We start from the raw sequence: 25,548 nt of genomic DNA, 5'->3' as shown, positions 1-25,548 counted from the left end.
GCAATTCACATTGCACCTGCTTGGTAAGACCAAGGAGAAAAGCATGTTGAAAAGGGATATTTAAAGTACCCGTTTCTGATGTTTTCAGAAAACTACGTCTGAGTCAACAGAGCCTGCCACTGAAAGAGACCACCTGTGCGGTTTGAAAAGTATGATGGCTTGTTTATTGATTATGTGCATTGAAGTCTTATTAATGTGGAACAATATGAGTTAAGTAGTACCTTGCAAGAAAGCTTTCTTTACTAACGGGGGAACAGGAGGTGGTGTTACCCTGTGCCACTAGGTGTTGCTGTGCCCAATGCTTTAGGTCAGTTGGCAGGGGGGTTGGGTTGTGTAATGTAATTTGTGTGTTGTAAACTATGTTGGATATGTTTTGTCTGGCTTCAACACACAGCACCTGAGTTAACAGTGTTACTCGTTTGATCATCTAGACCTTTGCCCATGTTTACTGACTCGGGGCACAGGACAGCTGCATAAACACATGGGACAAATTACTAAAGCCAGCAGCCTTTATTTACCCCTGAGCAGTGACAGTGCCTTACCCTTAGTTGCCCCTGACCTTGGTACGTGCCCCTTTCCTGCCCAGTACCAATTATAACACATTAGGATTTCAAAGTTTTTCCTGACATTACAATTAGAGTAATACAGTTACTGAACAGTGTACAGGGATCCATAGTTGGACCACTGCTGTTCCTGACCTATATCAAGTATCTACATTCTGGTCTTTAAGGTTAACTGGTCAAATGCGCAAATTTGGGATGATTGGCAAGCACTGCATAAGCAGCAAAGGGAATTCAAAAAGATTTAGATAAAATTCAAAATTGGCCAAAGACCTCGGTCACAACATTTAATGTAGGCAAATGGAGGGATTTACATGCAGATAATAAAAACTATAATTGCAAAATGGGGTATGCTGACTTAGAAGGGGCTGTTTATGAAAAAGTCACACTGTAGGTGTTTGTGTTGAAACACCCTTTATGTCTTCTAAATAATGGAAGTAATTAAAAGGCAAAACATATATAATCCTAAGGGCAGAATTTAAACACAATTATATTATTATTATTATTATTATTATTATTATTATTATTATTATTATTATTATTATAAAACTGTATAATGCACTAATAAGGACTCATTTAGAATATTGTGTACAATTTTGGCAACTATATTATTGAAAAGTAAAAGTCTGCTCTGGAATCAGTCCGGAGATGAGTAGCCAGATATATTCTTGGTCTTAAGGGGATCTCCTCCACTAACAGACCGAAGGAATGGGACTGTTTTACTCTTTAATAGTGAATTGTGTAAGGGGATTTGATACCAAATCCTCAAAGGTATTGACAGAGTCAACCGAGTGGACTTTTTCAGAATGTGCAGTGAAGCACAAACAGAGGACAAATGGGGAAAGTGCATTTAAAACTGAGGACAGGAAGTATTTTTCTACTCAGTGGAAGTATGGAACACAGTACACAGACGTGCTTGAAGCCGATAACCGGACTTCTTTCAGACCTTAGGATCATTTAGCTACTAACTACCATGGCAGAGATGTCCTGAAAGCGATTCTTGTCAAACCGCTCTATGAGGTAGTGAGAGTTGCCTTTGAGAGAGAGAGAGAGAGAGAGAAAAATGAATGGATTGAGTAATTAGCTCTCAGAAAGAATGAAATTTCACATGACGGAAAGGAGGCTGTCAGGATAAGGAAGAGTGGGAGTTCTAGTGAGGGAGCACTGAGCCTGGTGTCACGATCGTCATCCCTCTTCTTAAGGGTGCTCCGACCCTTTCGTATTGTAGTTGATTCTGTGCACCCGCCCCCTGTTTAGTTTGTCATTATTTAAGCCTGGCACTCTCGCTATTCCTGGCTCAGCATTGGAAGACGGACGTCTGGAGGCCCGCCTAGCATCAAGTTGCCCTACAGTACATCTGCAGCTTGAGGGCTTCTGTTTCCGTTCTGACCTAGCTGAGTCCGGGGCTCGGAGCGCCTGGCCTCGTCATTCTGTTTTTAACCTCCTTTTCCTGTTCCGGATCCCACTCTGGATTTTAACCCTGTCTTGACTCGAATGGATCCTCTGGTTCCTGGGCTCTGGACTGCTCCCCAGATTCCCCCTGTCTGGATTCGTTTGCCTTCGCCACACCCCTATCTGTCAACTTGTCCTGATCCTCTACGTCTTTTCCCTGTTGTCCTTCTCCACTTCCGGATTATACCGTCTGCATAGGGTCCTGAACTACACTTACAGCTGGCTTAAAGAACTCTTCCAGGGGGCTTGAAAGAATACAGCCCAGGCCATCACAGGTGGACAAGTTGGCTCTGTGGCAGTTCATATGCCAGGTTCAATGGGGTAGAATGCAGTTTTGGACTCCTGAACCAGGATTGATTGGAGGTGTTGGAAACTTGAGGGTGTGGGTCAGGGCTCGGCATGGTAGAAGTGTACCTTGGTAGAAGAGAAGGAAGTCTAGATAACATGGGTTTGAGTTCTCCCTGGGCCATCCTAGCAGCCAATGGATTGGTGGTCTCCAGGAGTGTGAGAATAAAAGGAGTTCCTGGCCAAACAGGATCAGCAGAGGAAAACCTGGTAATAAGAAGGAACAAGTAAAAGTTTGTTCTGTGCTGAAAAGAGAAGAAATGAGACATGTTTCAGCTGTGGCCCCTTCTTCTGGTGTGGTGATAAGAAGTTAATAGGTGTTTGCTTAGTGAAGAGTAAAGGCGAAAGTTGAGTTAAAGTGATTTGCAATGAAGTCAGAGTGCAGAGTTACAAACGGAAACTGTGATGCATTAAAATCGACATCACGGGAAATGCACAGCTGGGAAGACTTGTAACTTGTCTCAGCAGAGGCAAGTGAAGCCCAACCTTTCAAGGAAGAGGGCCATGCCATCTTCACCAAGGTGGGAGCACTCTAGTTTGAAAGAACTAGAATCCCAGAGGGGGCGTGAAAGATGAAAGGCAGACTGCTTAAAACATCAAACAAAACATTGCAGTTGACACGCAGGCTGAGTGTGCTGGTGTCGTGGCACCCTGACAGTAATGTCAGCTTCTGAGTTCTTGGGGAGATGGAAGTGTTGTTCAGTATTTGCATCCCTTTAGGATATAGATTACGTATGCCTAGACTGAAGGTCCGTCACCACACTATTTGATGTAAGAATAAGAGGTAAATAATAATTTGTCTCCTCCTGAATGGCTGATTTATCAATATATTGTAAATCAAGTTGCCCTTTGCAGAGGGTGTGTCATCCGATTGTACAGTACTGCTATCCTTTAATAAACACTACTTGTTTGTTTAGCCCTGTTTGTCTGAGTGGGCAGGAATGTTTGATCTACAAACTGGAAGCCAGGCAGCCTTAAAATCCAGAGCCCTGAAAAGGCACAACTCAGTAAACAGAAGCATTTTTCCCGTTGAACTCCATTTCTTACCCACCTTAAATACAATAGCTATTGGTTTACAACTATAGTTTTATTTTTTTTATGATCATAATCCTAAAATATATATCCAATATTATTATTTATATGAAGAATGCAGTTCATGTTGTCATTGTTCCTGGCATTTTGTCTGTGTATGCTCTCCCCATTTTCTTCCAGGTGTACTGGTTTCCCAACTTGTCCAAAGACAAGCTGATGGGTTAATTGGCTTCTGGGGAAATTGGCCCTGGTGTGAGAGTGGGTCTGCGTGTGTTTGCTCTGTGATGGACTGGAGTCCTGTGCAGGTGACCATCGCTTGCTGGGACAGTCTCTTAGTCCCCAGCGACTCTTAATAGAATGAAGAAGTTAGAAAAGGGATGGATGAATATTAGTTCTGAAACAAAAGCATCTAGTCTAATGGACCAGTGTAATGCATTGTGTTCTGGGGCTCAAAACAACATTTGTACCGGCACATTGTAGGGATGCAAGTAGTCTCATGCAGCTCAGTGAAGGGTTGAAATAATTTTAATGGAGGAGCAAAAAAACAGAGATACAAATGTGTCTCCAGCTGTGCTTAAAATACAATCATTCTTGAAATCCATTTCAAAATTTCAATTCTGGCTAACCTCTCGTTACTATAAATGTCAAGACAGGGACAAAACATACAGTATTTGGCCACGTATTTAAACCATCTAAACTCGTTTTTCAGTATTGATTCCTCTCCTAGAGAGCCCCTACCTCGCCTTTGTTTGAAACCCCTCTTGCGATACTTCTCCTGGCTACTCAACTTCCTTTTGCTTTTTGACCAAGAACTTGCCTCACGCTTTGGAGTGCACACCTGTCTCTGTATTATTCAGCTTCTGATCTTCCTTTTGCCTTTTGACCACGTTCGAGTAACGTTTTGGAGTGTACGCCTGTTTCAGTATCTTCCCTCTCCTTCGTCTGCCTAGGATCCTCAAACCTCATCCTTGGGATTTGTGACCACATGCACTGGTTCATCGATAAATGCACAATTTCTAGCATATTTTTATACTGCAGGGCTTTTCGTTAACTGGAAGACAGATGCAGGTCTAAAAGTCCTGGAAACTCACAAGGCCTGAAAAGTCTCACAAATCCCACCTGCAGTTTTCTAATGAAGCAGTGCTTATATGAGCCAACATATCTCAACTTTTGAATTCACTTTATGCTCCAAGCAGGCAAATTGAATTGGTTATTAACATAACCCTTCCTCTCAAGCTTTGGGTATTATTTACACTAACGTAATATCCATCTATAAAGATATTGGCAAAATCAAATGAAATTATTACAGACTATGATGTCTTAATTCCATTACAAATTAGAGCTAAACTAGATCATTTTTTTGTATCAAAATAAACTTTATTTCACGAACAACATTTCACAATACGTACACACTCGTAACAAATGATCCAACTCACATCAAATACGAACTTTCTAAATCACGTGATTGTCCATTATCAATCAGTGCAGGTGGATGATGGGGCTGGATTTGCACAATGAAAAGTCCCTCCAAGCCCCACCACCTGCTTTTGTACATTTCCCTGTCTCTGCTGGCTCTGAAACTATGGTTGTCCGGTCCTCCGCAGGACCTCAGGGGACCAGGGATTTCTGCTTTAGTCCCTGTGCAGGGCCCAAGTGATAGAGAAACCTCCAGTGTCCATCATGGGCACTAGAAGTTCACTTATCGGATTTATAGGCAATAAGATTTTATGGGGTAGTCAACAGTGTTTAGAAAGGGAAGGTTGGTCTTGCTTTATTATCTTGTTAGAGGTATTTGAACAAGCAACAGCAGTGAATAGAAGCAGAGCATATGGTTTATTTACATTTTCTGAAGACTTTCTTGTAAAAACAAATTGTTCTTGTGAGCAGCAGGCATGTATTTGGATAAACAACTGGTGAATGCACAGGAAATAGAGAGATAGATAAGGGATAACAGCTAAACATTGGAGTGATGCAATCTGTGAAGTGTGGGAAAGTAGTTTGCACATTAACTGGAGAATAGGAGGTCTTCCCTTTGTGGGAGAGGGGAACAAGCTATTGAGCCGTGTTGTCAAAGCTGATACCCTGGCTTTCAAGAAACTGCTGGATGCGATCCTGAGATCAATGATCTGCTTGTCAAGGATGTAGTTCAGCAATCCGAACCTAGGTTTGTTGTAAGAGGCAGAATCCGGAAGAGACAGGAGGCGGACTTCAGGGAAGACTTTACTGGTTTACTGGTGATGCTAGTGAACAGTAACAGTACGTGAACAGGTGCACAAGGGAATGATCAAAGGCAACCAAGTCCAAGCAGGTCCACACAAAGGTCAGGGCACAGTCCAAAACTCCGATACCGGGAGATCCGTCCAGAGACAAGGACAAGGCTAAAATCCCCAGGAGGGGGGAACACCAACACAGGAACGTCAAGGGATCACAGGGCGACGTCCTCCAGCCCCCGGCTCAGAGATCAGGGATGTCGCGGATGAGGCCTATGCCCTCAGGCAAGCCGTAGCCTGGTAGTACACTGACTCACACTGACTCGCCTTAGCAAGTGGGAGTCAGGAATTCTAGTGTGTTAATTGATAAACAACGTATGATTGTTGTGCATCTGTACAGAAGCTTCGGGACAAATCACCTGACAGGATGGAAAGTTTCAGATGACGAGACCATGCACAAATGCAAGGCCCGGAGGCCTTATCCAGGCCTTGCTGCAGGTGTTTCTTTTAAATAGAGGGGTAATGGAACTTACCTTCCATAGTATGACCACAAAAAGATTCCGCAGATTGTCAGGGTCCCTCCTGTATTGAGTCTGCATGTTTGCTGCCTGTCTGCTGCCAGTCTACAGAAATGACTCTCTGTTTCTCCAACAGCAGCACCCTGGTAAATTTCCCTATTGTATCAGACAGGCAGGTTTTTTCCCTCATTTTACTCGACAGAGAATCATGATTTCATGATTCGTGGCTTTTAAGAGTCCTTAATCAATGTTGTCCATTTGATAACAACAGTTCTGTTTCAGATTACATATCGAATTATAAACTCCAGTTCACGCATCCTTCTTAAAACAGTCTCAGCTTCTTGGCTGCGGAGTAATATTTTAGGTGATAGTCTTGTTGCCTTGGGCCAAGGCAATTTGCATCATTAACAGCAAAAGCTCTTATACATACAGAGAGTTAAAGTTGTTTTAATTTACTGTTAAATGTTTTGAAATGGGAGCATTTTCATTGTAAAGTTCCAACTTATGCCAGTCATTTTAGATTGAAAAAGATAAATGACTTACAGTATTAATTTTATTTAGTATTTCACGTGTAAAATTAAAAGACAAAGACAGGTCTTTATACTATGAGAGACAACAGTAGGTATTCATGAAGCAAACTGAATACTGCTCATGAAATCACAGCTGGGCTTTTGTCTCTGTTTTAAATCTGTCACGCATAAGGAATACCTAGGAATTACAAAGTTCAGAATCCCCATTGCTGAACATGAATTTCACTTTCTGTAATGATATCTGAGATAATATAAATATTAACCACAACAAGATGCAGATAACATTTCACATTAACATTGTGGTATTTAAATACACAGGTGTTTAATCACACTTTTAGCTTTTCCTTTTTGTTTCTGGGGTTCTGGCAAAGTTATTGTCACGTGCTGTACAACTAGAGGGCGCTCTTCTTCTGTCCTGTTCCTAGTTCGCTGTGATTATTCACGCCTTTCCAGTGTGTCTTGTTATGGAGCCTATTTACTTCCTGTGTCTGCTCTGCTCCTGGCTCAGCATTGAGGGTACGGATGTCGTGAGACCCGCCTAGCACCAGGGCGCCCCACGTCCGTGGCCTGAGGGCATAGGTTTCTATACTGACATCGTCCGACCCCCTGAGCCTGGGCTAGCCTCCATGTTGCCCCTTTTGCCTCTACGCACAGGGTCTCCACTGCTCTCCTTGTCATTCCACGGCATGCCCTTCCGACATCTGTGACAGTTGTGATACGTGAGTTTTAAAAAGTATCAAAGAGCTGCTATGAAAATGTTTTAAAGGCTGACGATCTGCGTCAAGTCACATGCTAGTGATGCAATTTGTTTTCAGAGCCATAATTGGAATGTATGTTTTGTGTCTGAAATGTACTTTAATAGGCTTTGTGTGTTTTTAACTTTGGACTTCTGCTGCCTTATGTACAGTAACTAAAACTACCTCCAAGATTCTTAAATGTCAAAACAGCACCCCCACTGCTGCTTCCCTTGTAAGGTCTAAGGAAAGTCAGAAATGACTTTGGCTCCTTAGTTGAATTGTTTGGCTACGTGCACAAAACAGAATCTTTCAGCTGTAGGGTTAGAGAGATAGGCATTTAGGTTTGAGCCAATAAAAGCTGAGGGCCAGAGCTTGAGAAAGTCTATGGAACTAAACCAAATGAAGATGAAGTGGCTTGTGTAGTTTTCTATTGTGTGTAGAATTCTCATTTCTGCAATGAACTCTTTTTGATATTTAAAATGCAAAGTATCTCATTCAACTCTTTACAATTTGTCAGGAATATAGAGTTACTGATTGAGCCCCTCAGGAGCCTGAACATCTTTACTATTCACTGATCATTCAAAGGAAAACCCTCCATTTTTCACATGGATATGTATTTCAAAGTACACCGTTTTGCCCATTCTCAGTACTTGCTGTGTTTGTGTACGCATGCAAGTCACACCAGAAGTCAGTCTTTAATCTTCAGAGCACTTGGCCTTATTGCACACACGTACTGTATGCATTACAGAGGAAGTAAAAATATTAAATGTGGCTTTGCAAGCAATAAAATTATTTTAGCAGTGCAATTCGCTGGGTTTTGACATAATTAAACTGATTTATTTTCATGACAAATATGGCAAACGTTTCTAAGTCACATTTTTGTGTGTTCTAAAATCTCTGACTCTATTGGCAGTGTTCAGCATGGGTTCAGACCTGTACAATGCATTTCCTCTCTTGCTTCTTCAGTCACACTGCAGAGCTCAGACGAAACCCAGTACAACCAGGGTGCTTGGTCACTGGGGTGAAGCTCACTCTGACAATGATATTTTTATGCTCAATGCAACTCAGAATATTCTTTCCCTTTTTGGTGTTTCTCCTTTGAAGAAACGTGCATTAGAAAACAAAAACAGAACGCTACATTTTTGTGCGACAGGGGCATGAAGGATTGCTCAAAGAACCTCTCACATCTTGAACTCATTTGGCAACTTAGCTTGTTGGATTACATTTCTTCCTGTCACACCACGCATGCCTGCTTACACAAGCAGATCCAGAGTCAACGGAGCTGAAATGTGGACCGTAAGTTTGATGTCTTTGTTAACGCAGAGCGGGCTGGGAATGAAGGGAAGACTTGAAAGAGCAAGACTGTGCTGCTTTAGTCAGAGCCCTGTGTTGCAATCTCATTCTCACTTCACTGGAGCCAAATATGAAAATTCCATTTCACAACAGGAAAAGCGAAAACGAATAACAATGCTCAGGGAACTTAGCATGGAAAAAGTGCGTATGCAGTTTCATCAGAGGGAAATCGGCAAAGAGTTGTGACACCCACCCACAGACTCTCTCTCTTTCACGGGGGACACTGGCAAACAATTGAACTTTCTTGCATGTTAGCAATCTAATGGGCCTCAGGCATTCTCAAGATCCAGCATGCCCTTTTGCAATCGCTTTTGACAACTGTCTGCAGCTGTTCTCTGTTTTTCAACCCATGTGCAATTGCATCTCATGTTCTACACCTGGAAATAAGTTCAGCCTATTAGTATATCGGCAGAACAGAAATATTTCCTTCACACCCTCCAGTTTTAGGTCTAAGAGACACTTTAAAATGAAGGGGAATCAAGCTTATATTGCTTACGTAACGGGAAGTGATGTGGAGGACTGGGCAGTTTCTGGACTGGAAAAGTGGGAATTCAAATCCCAACTGAGACACTGCTGAAGTACTCTTGACCACCTCGTTCCAGTACAATACCTGGCTGTACTGCATGAATGTAAGTTGCTTTGGATACCAGCACCAGCCAAATAAATGTTGAGTTATCTCTCTAATAGAAAATGATGTACAATATTCTCAATGGCCAAATCTGCGTTATTTTTGTTTTCCAATAATTCTAATACAGAATCCCAAAGGGAACCGTCTCCCAAATTTAATCTGCATGACTGCCCTCTGTGCCCTGCCTGTCTCCCAATGGCTTCACCATGCTGCTGAGGATCTCCAGCCCTGCTCCTGGAGATTTCCAATCCAGCAGCTTTTACAGGACTAAGCCAGCTTGATGTAAAAACGGAGTGGGGGGAGGGTCACGGAACTCATAAACTCCACAGGAAACCAAAACAGCCGAAAGGATAAAAGAATGTTCATTTCCTTAAGTGCTAGACAATAGAAGCTCGATGAAAGTGTAGCTTTGCAGGAAATGCACACCTAACAATTGTTTTTTATCAGTCTGTGAAGAAAAACAAATCTGAGGAACAGTACGCAGACAGTGGTAGGGAATTTTACAACCAAATTAAACTCCCCAAATTAAATGAGACTTCCCCATGGTGTGTACAGGCAAGACTCCATTTAGACCAGAGGTGAGATGGTCAGGGTCCATATCCCAACATAACGTGCAGCAGTAGAACAGACGGGAGATGATAAACACAGCAATGACGATGATTGTGGATCCACAACAACAGGTGTTATGCACAGCAAAAGTCTGTAAATGTACATCCGAAATGTGTAGCAGAGCACTGTTCAACCCAGAAAGTGTGCAACAGTCTGGGGCAGTTGATGAATCCTAGTACAGTTAAAAGCTGAACTTGTGTACGTCGATCGGCAGGCAAGTAAAGATTCGTAGCAGAGATCGCAGTCAGGCACACGGCAGAAGTGGAGTGAGGCGTAAGCACCAGAGAAGACCCAAAGGGATATTTGTGCAGATGAAGGGGTCGTAGCGCTGGAGAGTTCACCAAGGTCAGGCAAAAAAAAGGCGAGGGAGGTGAATACTTTCTGAAGGCACTGTATGTACGTCATATGCTCAGTGTACTCCAAGGAGTCCAAGAAACTAGTTTTTCAAAAAGCCGCGTAACAGGAAGAGTGAGCGAAAGGCACTTTTTGAAAAACAAACATCGAGAGGTAGATGGAAAACCAGAGAATGCCTATGGTATCGTAAAATATTACCCAATGAATTACCATACAGGAGAACAAAAGACAGAGGAAGTACAGTAATACAGCTGCTGCCTTCACTACAAATGCCGCTGGTGCAAATATTTGTTTTCCACATAGACTTTGGAGCAATTAGACAATGTGGGCGGAAGGCCTCCGTGCTCTGCTATCGAAGCTACAGCGGGTTAGACCCTGACGTCCGGAAGTGATTCGATAAGATGCCCCAGTGTCGTCTTATACATTGCACATTTTATTGCCCTGCAGCAGCAGCTGCCAAACTGAAACAAATAGGTCGATAACCGAACAGAGAAAAAGAGATACAAGAACCGCGTAACACATATTTTCCCTCAAGGACCTTTGTTTGCCATTTTGTGGATTGCGTAGTTGACTGCCTTTTCTGCAGGTGAAGGTCCATGCGGTGCCACCTAAGAGTGTGCAAACGTTGTTTGTCAGATAGGAAACTGCCGAATATGGAAAACCCCCTGGCAGGGATGTGCAGAGGAAGTTGTCGATGAACCTTCACTGCCTGAAATGTTTCCGTTTGCCGAGTGTAGCTTCCAGTCAGTGTAAACACAAGCAACGTAGCTACTGCAGTGCCTGCAGAAGCACTGTTGGTAGCAGGAATGACAGGAAAGTGACCTAATTCCTTGCATTCTGATAGTACTTCCAAAGGAGTCCAAACACTCTTCACACAGGAGAGGGGATCTGCTAACATCCTCCCCTGGGGAGGAGAAGCCAGCTGCCTGACACACAGCAGCCATTATATACCAGAAGCTCACCTGTCAAGCCGATCAAGGGGAATTCTCAAGCCCAGATTTCTGAAGGATTAACGCTTTCCAGGGTTCTCAGTTTGAGAAGGTTTTCCATCTGTTAAAGTTGTCACACAACCTCAGTTGAGGTCTTTTCATAAGCTTTCGTAAGCCCAATTCACCTTTTCTTCCGGGAAGTCATTTTCTTACGTATCTTTGTATTTATATCTTATTTGTATTCTAAGAAAGTAGAGTTTATTTAATGTATGTTTTGGCTTTCGCTTAGATTTGCAGATCCACAACTTTTTTCTGTTCTTTCATTTTGTATCGGGGTTACAGATCCTGCCTCCTCTCTGGTTTAAAGGGGAGCTGCAGTCCCAATATCTCAGACCGGTTATTAAATCATGGTAACAAAATACAGTCATTGATGTTATAGAAAAAATGTACGAATTTCGAGTTAAGCACAAAAACTTTGTGAAAGTGCTCTAAGTCACCATGTTGCCAGAGACTTGCATTTGAGTTCCCACAAATTTGGACGTGATGCAGCCCTTCCCTCTCACTAGTCACTGCAATGGTTGAGCGAATACGTACAGGATGTGCAGCAGACGTTTCACTGTAGAAATGGTTCAATGTGACCTGCATGCAGAGCTAACAAGTCTGTAGCATTTTTCTGCAAAACCTGCAAAAACAAGCCTGTTTGTTTGCAACGTAATAGTTCCTCTTCATGTCACTGGAATTTGGGTTGCCACACTCTGAATTGCAGAATATGACGCTGCACAGACCTGGAAATCTAATCTGTTTTGTGACGTAAATTGTACACGTTTCTGTGTAATATTTAATTTTTTAAAATGCACTGATCACTGCTGATTCTTTTTAACCCCCAAATATAAAAATAGTGTTGCAGTTCTGCTTAAAATGAGAGCTTACCTGTCCATGAGGAGGAGCCTAGTGAGGGGTTTAGGATATTTAACCTGTCACTCTGGTGTACAGTAGTACTTTAGTTTTGTCCAGTATCCTTGTCTGCATATTGGTACACAGCCTGAGAAATGGAAGGCCTGTTGTTTTGAAACCACTGGTAAGAAATTTCACTGAGTTTATTTTTTGTTGAATAGTTTCTTGTACGGATATTTTTTTTGCACAGGAGGACTGTTAGCAAATGGACACTACGTTGCACTAGTGTTTTGAATGGCCCATATTTTGTATGGGCCAACCTGTCAGGTGGTTTAGTCAGACCCTAGTTCATCAGAATTTTAATTTGACAAAAAGAATTATAGGAACGAAAGAATTTCGAGTGTTGGTGCTACTGTACGAGCACCTTCAACAAACATCTAAATTACTAATTAAGCACAATATTAGACATACGCATGTGCAGTGTTTTCAAGGGACATACTTGTGTGCCTCTAATTTGACAGTTATTCCCAAATCAAGTCACAGAACGATTTGCAAACCTACAAGACGCGTCTTGTCAGTCTTATTGATCTAAGAGCCTGCATGAAGATTATTTTCAATAGCATGTCACAAAACACACATCCACAGTGGAATATTTTAATATTATTATTTTATTAAATAACAAATATAATCATAAATGATAGAATCCTACCACACAAAACAATTACTCCACATTTACATAGTAATATTATTGCAATTGGGCACAGTACATTGTACTGTACTCTACAACTGTTTTAATATAAAACGTGACTTACATCTAAGCATTAAACATTGAATGTAAATTAATCAAACTATTACATAATTGTGGCCACCACAGCACTTGACACCTAATGTCAGGCATTACAGACATTGTCATCATATCAACATACCACCTAGTACAGCAGCTGCATTCTCATAAATGTTTTTTCAGATGTGGAAGGATGGCACGTGCAAAATTTAAAATGAGGTCCTCTAAAGTTTAGAAGGTAGTTCACTCAGTAGAACATGAATATGTATAGCTATATGTATCCAAATATATGGAGGATATCTGTGTGTGCACATTTATTCCAAATCATTTAAGTGCATTCAAAGAGACTGTTCATTACATGTGGAACCACAATCAAGGCTTCTCGGCTCAAGCCACATCTCTGCCACAGACAACACACAATGTCACAGCACTGGCCTGTGCAAACGGGTTTCCAGAAAGCACAACTGTCTCTCCTCTTCTGGACCCACATTTTATGATGTGCAAATTTTAAATTCAGGACACTGAGTAGTCTCAGGCAAAGTGCTGAATTACGCAGGGAGAATTAGGTTGTGCAGATATCATTAAACTACTGCATTAGTCATTGTTATCATACTTTCAAAATGGACTGGAGTCAGTTACAGAACAAATATGAATAGGGAGTAGTTATCTTCCTATAAATATCTCCACATTTATATCCCTCCCAAATTCCTGTAATAATAAAGTCACAAACATTATGCAACCAAACTGCTGCTATGTTTTCCTTACATGCATCTACTTTACTTTTTTTTACATATCTATGTACACAATCGTCAACTCAACAAATACTTTAATACTCAATAAATACTATTTTTAAAAAAGAGAACCTTTCTAACTACTGGCTGGGTTTTCTGTCACATTCATTTTATGACTCGACCGGTAAGAAACATCTCTGTCCTCTCTTCTCTGCAAGAGCGACACTCAGGTCTTTCTGTTGGGAAGTCTACTACAAGTCTACTACAAAGACTCTGTCTGCAATGTTGCCCTTCAAACTCCTGGCAATACATATAAGCAGTAGTCATCAATCCTGAGAGATTTCTGCTGTGGGACTGCCAAGAGACAGAGATAATGGTAAAAGTCAAAGTTCATTCCTAGGCTAACAGAACAGGGCGTCCTGTACCCTAGTTGCTCCAGTCCGCTCAGAATTTCTGGGGGTCATCCCTGCAGAGAAGGGGACGCATGTGCTTTCTTGTCCACTTAACATCCTGGAAACCAGAATAAGCTCTAGCCTTCTAGCTCTGTGGCTCAGATATGGAGATGACCTACTAACAGAACGGTCTAACAGCACTAGAATCATTTTTTTTGCATATTAAATAGCAAACAAACCATCACAAAGATTGATATATGCGCAAATTAAGATACTTATCTTCTTAAATAGAGTATGCTATTGCTAGACAAGTACCAGGGTTCTTCTTCTAGGTCAAAAGAATCTTGAAATCTAGTGTCATGATACAAGGACTAGATTGGCTATTTTGCTTTTAGGTTTATTTTGATTTTTTTTTCTAGCAATTTATAAGCCAGGGACAAACATTCGATGTGTCAATTTGCTGATCCATGGAATGTTGTTTTTCAGCCTCTAATAACCCGGGTACTTGTATAGTTATTGAATAAATAGTCCCACGTCCCACAGTAATGCTTCACCTAACGCCCCTTGGGTGCAGTGTATATTGCATATATGTAGAATAAAAACCACATTCTGGCATCAAAGGTTCGACATCGACATCAAAAAGGTTTTTTCGCTGAAAACGAGAAAATACGTTTTGATAACAAAACATGCGATAGAAACCTGCATGAACCCTGTTTTGCTGTACCCCTCTGGAAAGAAGTGAATTCAATTGGCATTCTGTTGAATCACACGTAATAGCTCAGGGGATCAGCCCAAATCATACATATGAAGAGCTGCCAACTTTGGCTATGACTTTCTACACGTCAGCTGCCTCTAGTGCAAACTGAACCCATCCGTTTTTAGTGCGGATTTTCCCAAATTAATCCCAAATTGCAATTTTATATGACACTTTTCAATCTCAAGTGTTTTGCATGCAGGGGGCAACTCACTCCATCCACCCTCTGAACTGCGGCACTAGTCTGGGTGATGCACAGTGCTCACACTTCCCAGCAGATCAGATGGGTAGCTGAGAAGCCATTCCCTTAGTTTTCTGTAGGTAGATCAGAGTTTACGAGCCCAGAGTGGGCTAAAACCCTTACTCTTTCGAACAGTACCACGTGATCTTTAACGACCAAGTAGTCAGGACCTTGGTTTGCCATCTCATTTGAAGGATGACACCTCCTGCAGTACAGTGTCCCTCATCACCTTACTGGTGCATTAGTTTTGGAAATTCTGATCCAGAGGGAGGGCTGGTACAACAACACCACTTCAAGCAACCATCAGGCCTTCCTAGTATTTGACCAGGCCCAGCCTTCACCTGACTGTGTTACACTGAACAAAATATAAAATATTAGAAGAATCAGGATCACATGAATTACTGTGCCAGGATACTAAAAATTGTACCAATCTTTTATTTTGTTTTTAAGCACCGCATGCAGTCCATCGGGTTTACATGGGCTTGTAAATATGCCACATTGTAGCAAAATACTACCTTGGAAAATCTGGTAATAAATCTGATCATCTGATCATTTTGACTGAAATGTCCAATGTACAGACTATATCCCTGTAATCTCAGATCACAGGCCTCATTTTTGGTAATGTAAGGAAGGCGAAGCTCTTGCCCGTCTTGTTAAAGTGTTGTCCTAACAGAAAATGCAGTGGTTTTGTATCCTCCTTAAGCCTCCTACCCCACCCCCCAAAAAATAAATAAAAGACATCATGAAATACCCTAACCGTTTTCACATTGAACCCCCTCCTTATCCCACCCCTAAGCTGACTTAAAGCAAGTAAGCCCCAAAGAAGGTTTTCTTTTCATCAGTGAAGTCGACCAAGGTGATATTGTTGACGAGCACCATCAGCTTATCACCTTTTTCCAGTAAGAACACAGCTCCAGAATACAGGCTCTTCATCCACGTGTCGCTGCCACATTCCACAGTCTTAAAAGAAGTGATGAGATCTGAAGGTGTAGGGTATCCATTGGTCATCTTGCTGATGGTCTGACTCAACCTCACCGGCTCACAGCCCCTCTTCCCATGATCGTGCATCAGGGCTCTGAAGGTGACTTGAGCGTAGACGAAGTACCGTCCCGATTCAGGGATGAGCAGGGCGTTGTCGGTGTACGCAAAGCCGCTGTCCGTGAAGGCATTGCCCAGGTTCGATTCCCACGGCAGGATGTTCTCCAGTTTGGCGGTCGTCTCCATTTTGGCTGCGGAGAGAGAGAAGGGCCCAAGCAGGGGGGACGTCAGAAACTGAAACCGAGCGCGGGGCTCCCGGGACTGGAGACCGCCACTGGCCGGGACGCTCGGCCGAAAAGCATTAGGAGGTGCGTGCGTGCGTGGGATTATAAAAAACAAGCTAGAAAGAAAACGTTTTAATTTCCCGTGGGGAAAGAAGTGATTGAGAGATGTCAGGCTACATCAGAGAATGATAAGAATACTAGGCTCAAATCTAAGTATTGTAACAGCTCTTTTACGAGGTAAACCATGCAATGTTTTTTTGTGTGTAAACTTCTACCTCTTACAGTACAAACGGCATATTTTTTTATTTGATGTTTTCTTTATTCTCGGGGGGTGCCTTGCATACGATCTGGCCCGAGGGAAACGCTCCCGTTTTTCAAAGCAGAAAGAATTTGATCGAATCCTCCTGAGTTAAACCACAAATCAGCTCCACGGAGCTCTGTTTACTTCACACAACCCACAGGCTCCACCACATTACTCACCGGCCCTACTGGCTGTTGCTGTAGGTGAATCTGAGGTCACTCTTACAGGGTGTGGTTTACACACCAAAGAAAAGGCTGCATTATTAGTGGCGCAATAAACTTTCCCAATGCTATTCTATACGCTCCTGATCTTCCTGTCTAAGGATCAGAGGATCACATGCAGCCTGTTGCTGCCAGAGAAGGAGGAATAAACAAATAGCGCTTCCTGAAGAAGGAGGGTCAGCCACTTCCTAGCCTACACAGTAAGCCAAAAAGCCATGACCTTGCCTATATACTGTACAAATAATCAAGTGCCGAACTGACATCTACAAATTCCCGATCTCTTCTGTCAATCTCCCTTTCAATCCACTGGCAATTTCGTTTTGCAGCTTGCTGCTAGAAGCGTGCCAGACCCTTTATCAACGGTGCTTGTACCTCTTTGGCTTGTAATGTTCTGTTTTTAAAAAGCAATGCCACATTTTCCAAAGCTTTAATGTTCGGCTTGGATTCTTTGAGGGCCGGGAGGCAATTTTGTGACAAAGCAATAGCCACAGTAAACCCTTATGTGGTTATCTAGATGGTTTGCCAACAAAAGGATTAATTAATTCAAACATCCTTAATTGTCTATTCGCATATAGTTTCACCTATAGCATATAGTGTTCCCCTATAGATACTCTTAGGTAAATTCTAGGGAAAATTTGAATTTTTATTGACATACTCATCCATGCTGATTTTTTCTTTTGGCTTTCTCAAACTGTTCAGTTTTTTGAGTTTTTTACACCTGTCCGAACACCTGATACCCAGGGAAACTAGTACAAGTCCTGATGCATTGCTTTTTTTGTCTGAAGAACATAACACTAAATAATTCTCAATCGTTGCTTTAATTTCTTTGTGTGTAGCTCTTATCGGTAACAACAATGAGAATGGATGCATTTTGCCACATTAAAATTAACCAGTTTGACAAAACATGTTGCCAGACAGGCTGGGTCATGAATTAATTATGTTCACTATCGCACTTCAAGAAGGCGTGGAATTCATTCGATCTATTTTAATGTCTTCTGTGATTAGCGATCTTGTTTCTGAGAGTTAACAAATAAGAAGGAAACGAGAGGTTTTTAAAAAATATTTTCACGTGCATATTCCATTTTTTTTTCTGGAACTGGAAATGTCGACTAAAACTGTGCAATGTCTTTTTCAGAAGAGATGATGGTGATGACTTGCAAACTGCAGACAGTGCACCTTTCGAACTGTGCAATCTCTCAAATGTCATACTTTACTTAGTGTTCTGTTTCTAAGATGTAACAGACAGGCCCCCATTACATAACAACACCTAAACCCTAACAGCCACATATTTCAGACTCTAAAACTTGACAACAGTTTCCACTGGCTGAGGAGGAGAAGGTCTTGATTAATCTTGAGCTGTATAGAACAGTCAAGCTCAGCCTCTTAGTGGAGTTGCTGAAAATCAGAATGTATTTAATTGTGTAGATATAAACCTGTGTACAAACAGGGTTTAGTATACCGTTTCAAAGAATACTGAAGGAATTAGAGCACATTGCCAAGATGAAATATTCCCTGCTCATATCACATGGCTCACAAATTTTTAAGACTGTTGTACTTACCAGTCAGGTGAGCTTTTGGCATAGATCTCTTAGGAGATGGAGTCAATAAGGCCATTTGTTGTGAAGGACCTTTTTGAAGGGGAAAAAAAACATTTATTGGCACAGAATCTCATTTTCATTTAGACTAGTTTGCTGCTTTATTCAGGTCGATGCCTCAATTGTAAACCAATATACATACTGTATACAGCTCTTTTTTTTACAACGCTTTTTGTAAGGTAGCTCTTATGCTTTGCCACTGCTATGCCTGTTGATTGCACCGAGAATACAATTTTCTCTGTACAAATCTATGTTCTCTAAGGCTGTCCTAGAAAACATAATGTTACTCTTAGTTGAAATCAGAACAGAACCTTTCAAATCAATCCTAATGTGGACATTTTCTCCAAAAGGAAAACGTTAAACCCCCACCACCAAAATATTTGTTTATTCAGAAAAGAATTATTTTAAACTGTTTAAGCAAATCAATTCTTAATTCTTACACACTGTAAAAACGCATACTTGACTTTGAGTGGAAGTGGTTTATTTATTGTTCTCTAAGCAAATACGACAAACGTCTGAAATCGAAACCTCATATTTCACACGGAATTCATAAAGACCGATCGTCTTCTATCTTCAGCTGTGTCCCTATCAATGAATTTTGTCAGACAAATCTGAAATACGCGATTTTAGACAAAAGCCCAGGACGCATTTTTCTGACCCTTGCCGAAAAGATTTCAGACAAGTGAAAATAATACTAGAATAACCAGAAAAATAAACTAAAAATTGCAACAGAATACCATTCAATTGTCTTCCAGCAATATTTACTACTGCCACAGTAACTTTTATTAAGCACGCCTCGTGACTGCTATGAGAAACTATAATCATGTTCATCATTTCATTTTTTACATTAAATTTGTTCTCCTTTTGGAAAAAACAACAACATAGGTGTGATTGGTTTTAAAAAGAAAAACACCGATTTATGCTGCCAAAATACAGGTTTACGCTATTTACTCATTTTCTATATAAAAATAGTCAGAGAATCTTACCTTGCGAAACTTGCGCAGCTGTCTGTAAAAAGAGAGAATACAGTTAGACTGGTTGAGCACGCGTGTTTTATCTGTTAATTGGGATAAAAGATTTTAATCAGCTCCAGGGGTGTGTGAAGAATGAAAGTGTTTCATGAGCTCCCCACACGCCCCCTCAAGTTTAGAGTTAGAGTTAAGTGTCAGTATATCTTTTGCCTTTGAGAGGCACACCGGTCAGCACAATCTCTCATGAGCCTTTCTCGTACTGTACATACTGTAGTGTCCTGAAACCGTACTGTACAGTACATCGCTGCTGACTGGACGCTACCCACCTGGTGATCAGAGGGTTCCCTCTGAGTTGCGTGATAGAAGAGCAGGAAAGCCGCACAAGAGATGAACAGAAAGCCCAAGGAAAAACGAGAGACACAATCCCTCCTCTTCATCTCGTTGCAGGTATTTATTATCACGGCCACAGATCTTTCGTGCTCCAAGATCTGCAGTTTCGTCTCCTCCGACACGTCAGCCCCGCGATCCATAGTTTCTCCGTATCAGCAGCAGCCCAAGCCGAGAGCAATAGCACGTACTGTATCTCAGTCTTGAATGTGTTGATGCGCGATATCCTCTTCATCGAACCGAGCCCCTCTTTATACTAATTAGATCCCCCGCGTTCTTTGTTTAGCACCGCCTACGAACACGAACCAGAATATTCATTTTTGTTTTTCGGCGATGGGCGATGTAGAATCGGAAAGTCCCAGAGGGCGACCCTAATAAAAGTCGCTTTGCGCATTACACAACGGCACAGGATCTCAACTGGATGAGCGAAAGGGGGTGTTACCGCGGAGACTTTACAAGGAAAGTGCGGTTCTAACAGCGCATGATTCACTCGGCACCCTCTGAGGAACCTCCTCTCGTTTCTTTCCGCAGCCCTTTTCCCTTTCGGGTTTCTGTCGAGGCTGGCGAGCAGGATTTGCGCCGCTGGAGGTCCCTGCTGCCTCACAGCTGCTTTCACAACGCAGCGCGCCGAGAAGTTCCTCTTCCAACGTGAAAACAGCATTCCTTCGCCAACGAGGAATCTGTCTTTCCGCGTACACGACTAGATCAATTTGGGTGACCGGAGAATAAGTTACAGAATAATGACATTACGGCCATAACCTTCAAATTATTAGTAGTTGCAAAGAATTTACTTGGCTGAAGCGTATATCCAACATAGCCCCGGTACCCACTGTAGCTGGGCATCTAACTTAAAGCTGAGTGCAGGGTATGGCAGAAGTATCCCCAGCCAAACCCTGGTGTCACGTCTCTCCTCTAACTAGCCCAGAGCCCCAGCCGCTGTCCCACGGCCGCAGCTGGTGTACTTCACAAGACAGGGAGCACCATTCTGTACTGTGACAAGGAACAGACGAGAAAAACACCAGCCCCTTAAGTGGTGCAGAGATGGTGGCACGGGTGGTTGTGACTGGAAACAGCCCGTTTTGCATTTGTTTGGGCTAATTCGCGTTTAGTTAACGGGTTACATTAGAGGCAGAGATTGTTAGGCGAAAAGATGCGCTTTTACGCATAGACCGTCACTGGTCGCAAATGAACGCCCTCCCTCGTCGTTGAATGTACTTAGAAATCTACGTTGGAAAACCACGGAAATACAGTTTTGTATTGTACACATAACGTTTTTTTTATTTCATTTGTTAAATTATAGGGAATTGTATATAGGGAACAGCTGATGGTTACGTTGTAGATAATGATGGAAAAACCGGCGTCTTCTTCCGAGTACGTTTTTGGCAACTACGGGCTCGGAGAGGCCCGGAGACGCAGTTTGGTTAAGAACAAGTATCCGTACTTTCGAACAGTGCCTCTTCAGCTGAAAAAAAAAAAACAACAGTTACCACAGTTATTTCTGGTAGTTGTAAATTTCACATCTAGAGTTATTACAAAATATTTGGAATGTATTCATTCTCTTTTTTTGCCGGAATTTACTGAATCATACTTCTTAATGATCCCACTTCCAACTCTAAACCCAGGGTGTTCTTCCGAACGGAAAACTGCAGACTCGATTCCAGAAAGTCCAAATGCTTCAAGAAATTATTACTTTAAGCTGTTTTGAGCAAATCAGTCCGTCATTCTAAAACACTAAAAGTCACAAACTTCACTTCAGGTTGAAAGTGGGATTATTTATTTTCAGTACTTCAAGCAAAAATAACAAATTTCTCAACACACGGAATTCATCTGGACTGGTCGGTTTTATAGCAGGGAGAGGAAAAGTGTTTTTTTTTCTTGAACTATTTTTGCCAATGAAAGCGGTACACAAAGAGGTTGAGCGCTTTTCAGACTCTTGTCCAAATAATTTTACGTGGAATACCGTCTCTGTACTACGCTTAAAAATGGCTATTTTGTTATGTGTGGGATTTAGGTATTTAGAGTAATCTTGTGTTACTGCAGGGAACTTTTTCAAAGTGAGCAGGCCCAGATTTCGTGAGATGGCATTGCGAAATAAATTCTGGGGGATAAAAATGCAGACTGAAGGTACACTTCATCATGCCAATGAGTTACATCAAACATCTGTTATGCTAACATTAATAGTAAAAATCCCAAATACAAAATTTAAGCAATTCTGTTATAATTAAAACAATAAGAAAAAATCAAAAAGTAATGAGTTCCAAACCATATTTGTCAGCACAACACGCAAAAGCAGGAGAGCACCTTAAGCACTGTGAAGGAGCTTGAGTAATCTATAGGAAATTAATAATAATAATAATTGCTTACACTTATATAGCGCTTTTCTGGACACTCCACTCAAAGCGCTTTACAGGTAATGGGGTCTCCCCTCCACCACCACCAATGTGCAGCCCCACCTGGATGATGCGACGGCAGCCATAGTACACCAGAACGCTCCCCACACACCAGCTCTCAGTGGGGAGGAGAGCAGAGAGAGTAATGAAGCCAATTCATAGATGGGGATTATTAGGAGGCCATGATTGGTTAAGGCCAATGGGAAATTTGGCCAGGATGCCGGGGTTACACCCCTACTCTTTTCGAGAAACGCCCTGGGATTTTTTAATGACCACATAGAGTCAGGACCTCGGTTTTACGTCTCATCCGAAGGACGGCACCTGTTTACAGTATAGTGTCCCCATCACTATACTGGGGCATTAGGACCCACATGGACCACAGGGTGAGCGCCCCCTGCTGGCCCCACTAACACCTCTTCCAGCAGCAACCTTAGTTTTTCCCAGGAGTCTCCCATCCAGGTACTGACCAGGCTCACACCTGCTTAGCTTCAGTGGGTTGCCAGTTGTGAGTTGCAGGGTGACATGGCTGCTGGCCAATCAATTAGTGTGATACCATGTCTGGAATTAATTGGGTGAGGTTTTCAAGAGAAACAGGTAGAAAGTCAGATTGTGCTCCGAGAAACAGGTGATGACCAGCTATGGGCTTAAAAATCGTTGCTACAACATGACGTGTACATCTGAAATCAGTTTTAGTGTGACAGAATGATGGGGCATCTTCACTACCTTGGTTTCCTGAAAATGGAATACAGTCATCACCAACGGGGAACTGTCTTGTAACCACATTAGGCCAGTGGGGACTAGATCTGGAGTTCTTCCCTGTCTCTGGCTGGTGAGATTCACTTACTCACTAATTTACTATTAATGGTTTGCATTAAGGGTTGTGGGAGTATGGAACAGGTTACCCAGACACGCTATTGAATCCAATGCCCTGGCTTATTAATGACAAGACCATTGGGTCAGTTAGCAGCTATCAGGAAAATAATTCATGGGTCGGATCTCGCTCTCAATAAATAACAAATCCAATCACAGTATTCACGCTTCTGCCAGAATCGGAACAGCTTCAAATCCCACTGAATGCAGGGAAAGGAAACTCAATAGAACAGCAGCCCAGTATGTGATTTCCTTATTATTATTATTATTATTATTATTATTATTATTATTATTAGTAGTAGTAGTAGTAGTAGTAGTAGTAGTAGCAGTAGTAGTAGTAGTAGTAGTATAAATGTTATGTATTGCTATGTGTGTGTTGCTGTCATTATTAATAAATATTTGTTTAACCCAGTTTGCCTGATGTTTAACTTCTTCAACCGAGCAGTGCCAGAGAATAACGATCTCACGTGCCTCTAAGTATTCAAGCTGCTAAGGGTACATTCTTGGTACCTCTTTCAAATTTGAGGGGGCTGTGTGTTTATTTTACTTCATTTTTGCTTATCCTGCTCTGTGATTTCTATTTTTGTAATGTTCTGTTTGCACAAAATTTGGATTAATTGGCCCAAACGTCCATAAACAGGAGCTGTATGGTGAAAAGCATTTCAAGGACAAGTTTTTGTTTAACTTGGGATATATTTTTAAATTATAGAATTGAAATCAAAGGGGTTGTTATGTCAAAAGTATGGTCACCTCATTACGAAAAAAGAAATTACTCCTCTGAAATCAGAGAAGAGTGACCATTTACATTTTATGGGGTTAAAGAAATGCCCCACACTGACTGAAACAACTGGACCTTTTTAGTCTTGAACAGAGAAGCGTGTGTGTGGGCGACCTATCTAACTATTTGAAATAGGACATCGACAAAGTTAACCCTTTATTTTTTTATAAACAACAGTAATGGTTTTCTCCATCTGAATCCCCTTGACTACATATTAGAGCTCCTGAATATTATCAGATTGACTATTATTTTGCTACAACGGATTAACTATAAATCTCTTACTGTTTCACATTGTCGTAAACCAAATCAGTCTCAACAGACTTCTAATTCCACTTAATAGTTTAAAGGAATAAAAGAATTTGATTACACAATGCTGAAAACAGTCTAAATAGACTTGTCATTTTGTAGTTCATCTTAATATACAGTATATAAAGTCAAATTAAGCAGTCAGCTGTTTAGTCCTCTTCTAGGCTCATCTATGGGACACAGTTAACTATGAACTGGAAAAAAGACATATACAGTATATTCATATTTGATAGAACATCTTTCAACATTGTGTATTGTGCATTTTAGTGGCAACTAGTTAATATGAATTTTGGGAAATAATGTTTTTACTTGAATTCTAATTGAACAATGATTTATTAATTAGGAACAGATTGATCTGTTACCGCTTCAGGTAGTAACAGAGGTTTACATTTGGCTTCAGATATTCAGCAATAGCTTTAAAACATTAAAGTGTACCTGATTATTTGCTAAATTAAGAGTTCAATTGAAATAAATACAGCTGGATTAAACTCAATACATTGAGCAGTACGATTAAGCATGAAAGAACACTGGGGATAACACTTCTAGTCTTATGAAGAGTGCAAAGGGTTCTTTAGTGACCGTGTGGTCAGGACCTCTGTTTAACATCCCATCTGAAGGACATCTGTCACGATCGTAACCCCTCCTCTTAAGGGGGCTCCGGCTCTTTCACATTTTGCTGATTCGGTACACCTGCCCTCAATCCTGCCCCTCCTTATTTAAGCCCGGCGCTCTCGCTACTCCGGGCTCTGCACTGGAAGACGGACGCCCAGAGGCCCGCCTACCACCAAGTCGCCCTAGGTCCGCGGCTTGAAGGCGTAGGCCTCCTATTGGCGCCCTGCCCCAGCTGAGTCCAGGGCCCAGAGCGCCTGGCCTCGTGTTCCTGCTTTTATTCCCCGTCCCTGCACCGGATCCCGTTCAGGTTTTTAGCGGTGTTTTATTTCGTCTCGTTTGGATCACCCGGATCTCTGGACTTTTGGACATCACCCTGGATTTTCCCTTGGACTCCTTCGGACTAGTTCACCATGGCCACGCCCCTCCCGAGCACCAGTGCACACTCGTCACGCCCCCCTGTTTGTCGTCATCTCCTCCCCGTGTCTGTTTCCACTTCGATCCGGATGACACCGTCTGCACAGGGTCCTGACCTACGCGCCGTAACAGACATCTCCTTCCGCACAGTAGTCCGGGTTGTTATACTGGGTTTGGAAATAATGGACCGAGGGAAGACTGCCACCTACTGGTCCACCAACCCACCTTTGAAAACCAACAGCCTGGTTTAGGTCTATCTTCCCTATTGCTACCCAGGCCCAGCCTTGTTTATCTCCTAATAGAAGATCAAAACATGGTTATATCTCTGGCATAGGAGCAGGAATCCCTGCCAAATACTACTGACTTTCTCAGTTCTGTATACTTGCAG

At 41.9% G+C, this 25,548-nt stretch overlaps 1 protein-coding gene and 1 long non-coding RNA gene across 2 annotated transcripts; one reads left to right on the top strand and one right to left on the bottom strand.

Moving 5' to 3' along the window:
• Positions 1-12,801: 12,801 nt before the first annotated feature.
• On the bottom strand, positions 12,802-20,289 carry LOC148644063 (tumor necrosis factor ligand superfamily member 15). Its single transcript, XM_088614605.1, has 4 exons — positions 19,730-20,289; positions 19,419-19,440; positions 18,397-18,465; positions 12,802-16,282 (listed from the first exon to the last, which is right to left on the bottom strand). Exons 1-4 carry the CDS (start codon positions 19,931-19,933, stop codon positions 15,855-15,857), a joined length of 723 nt encoding a protein of 240 aa, XP_088470731.1. The 5' UTR covers positions 19,934-20,289; the 3' UTR covers positions 12,802-15,854.
• Positions 19,713-23,461, top strand: LOC148644062 (uncharacterized). The gene is made up of 2 exons (XR_015928792.1): positions 19,713-19,850; positions 20,322-23,461. It is a non-coding gene; the product is annotated as an uncharacterized LOC148644062 (long non-coding RNA).
• The last annotated feature ends 2,087 nt before the right edge of the window (positions 23,462-25,548 follow it).

Source organism: Lepisosteus platostomus, chromosome 21 (assembly GCF_059453375.1).
Source record: "Lepisosteus platostomus isolate fLepPlt1 chromosome 21, fLepPlt1.hap1, whole genome shotgun sequence".
NCBI classification, from domain to species: Eukaryota; Metazoa; Chordata; class Actinopteri; order Semionotiformes; family Lepisosteidae; genus Lepisosteus; species Lepisosteus platostomus.
This window is presented reverse-complemented; position numbering and strand designations above follow the sequence as displayed.

Bases quoted from the DNA above. Each gene is read 5' to 3' on its own strand.
- LOC148644063 (XM_088614605.1), bottom strand. From the start codon at position 19,933: ATGGATCGCGGGGCTGACGTGTCGGAGGAGACGAAACTGCAGATCTTG. The intron at 19,441-19,729 runs GTGGGTAGCGTC...CTCTTTTTACAG, and splicing joins GGGAACCCTCTGATCACCAG to ACAGCTGCGCAAGTTTCGCA. The intron at 16,283-18,396 runs GTAAGTACAACA...CTCTCTCCGCAG, and splicing joins GCCAAAAGCTCACCTGACTG to CCAAAATGGAGACGACCGCC.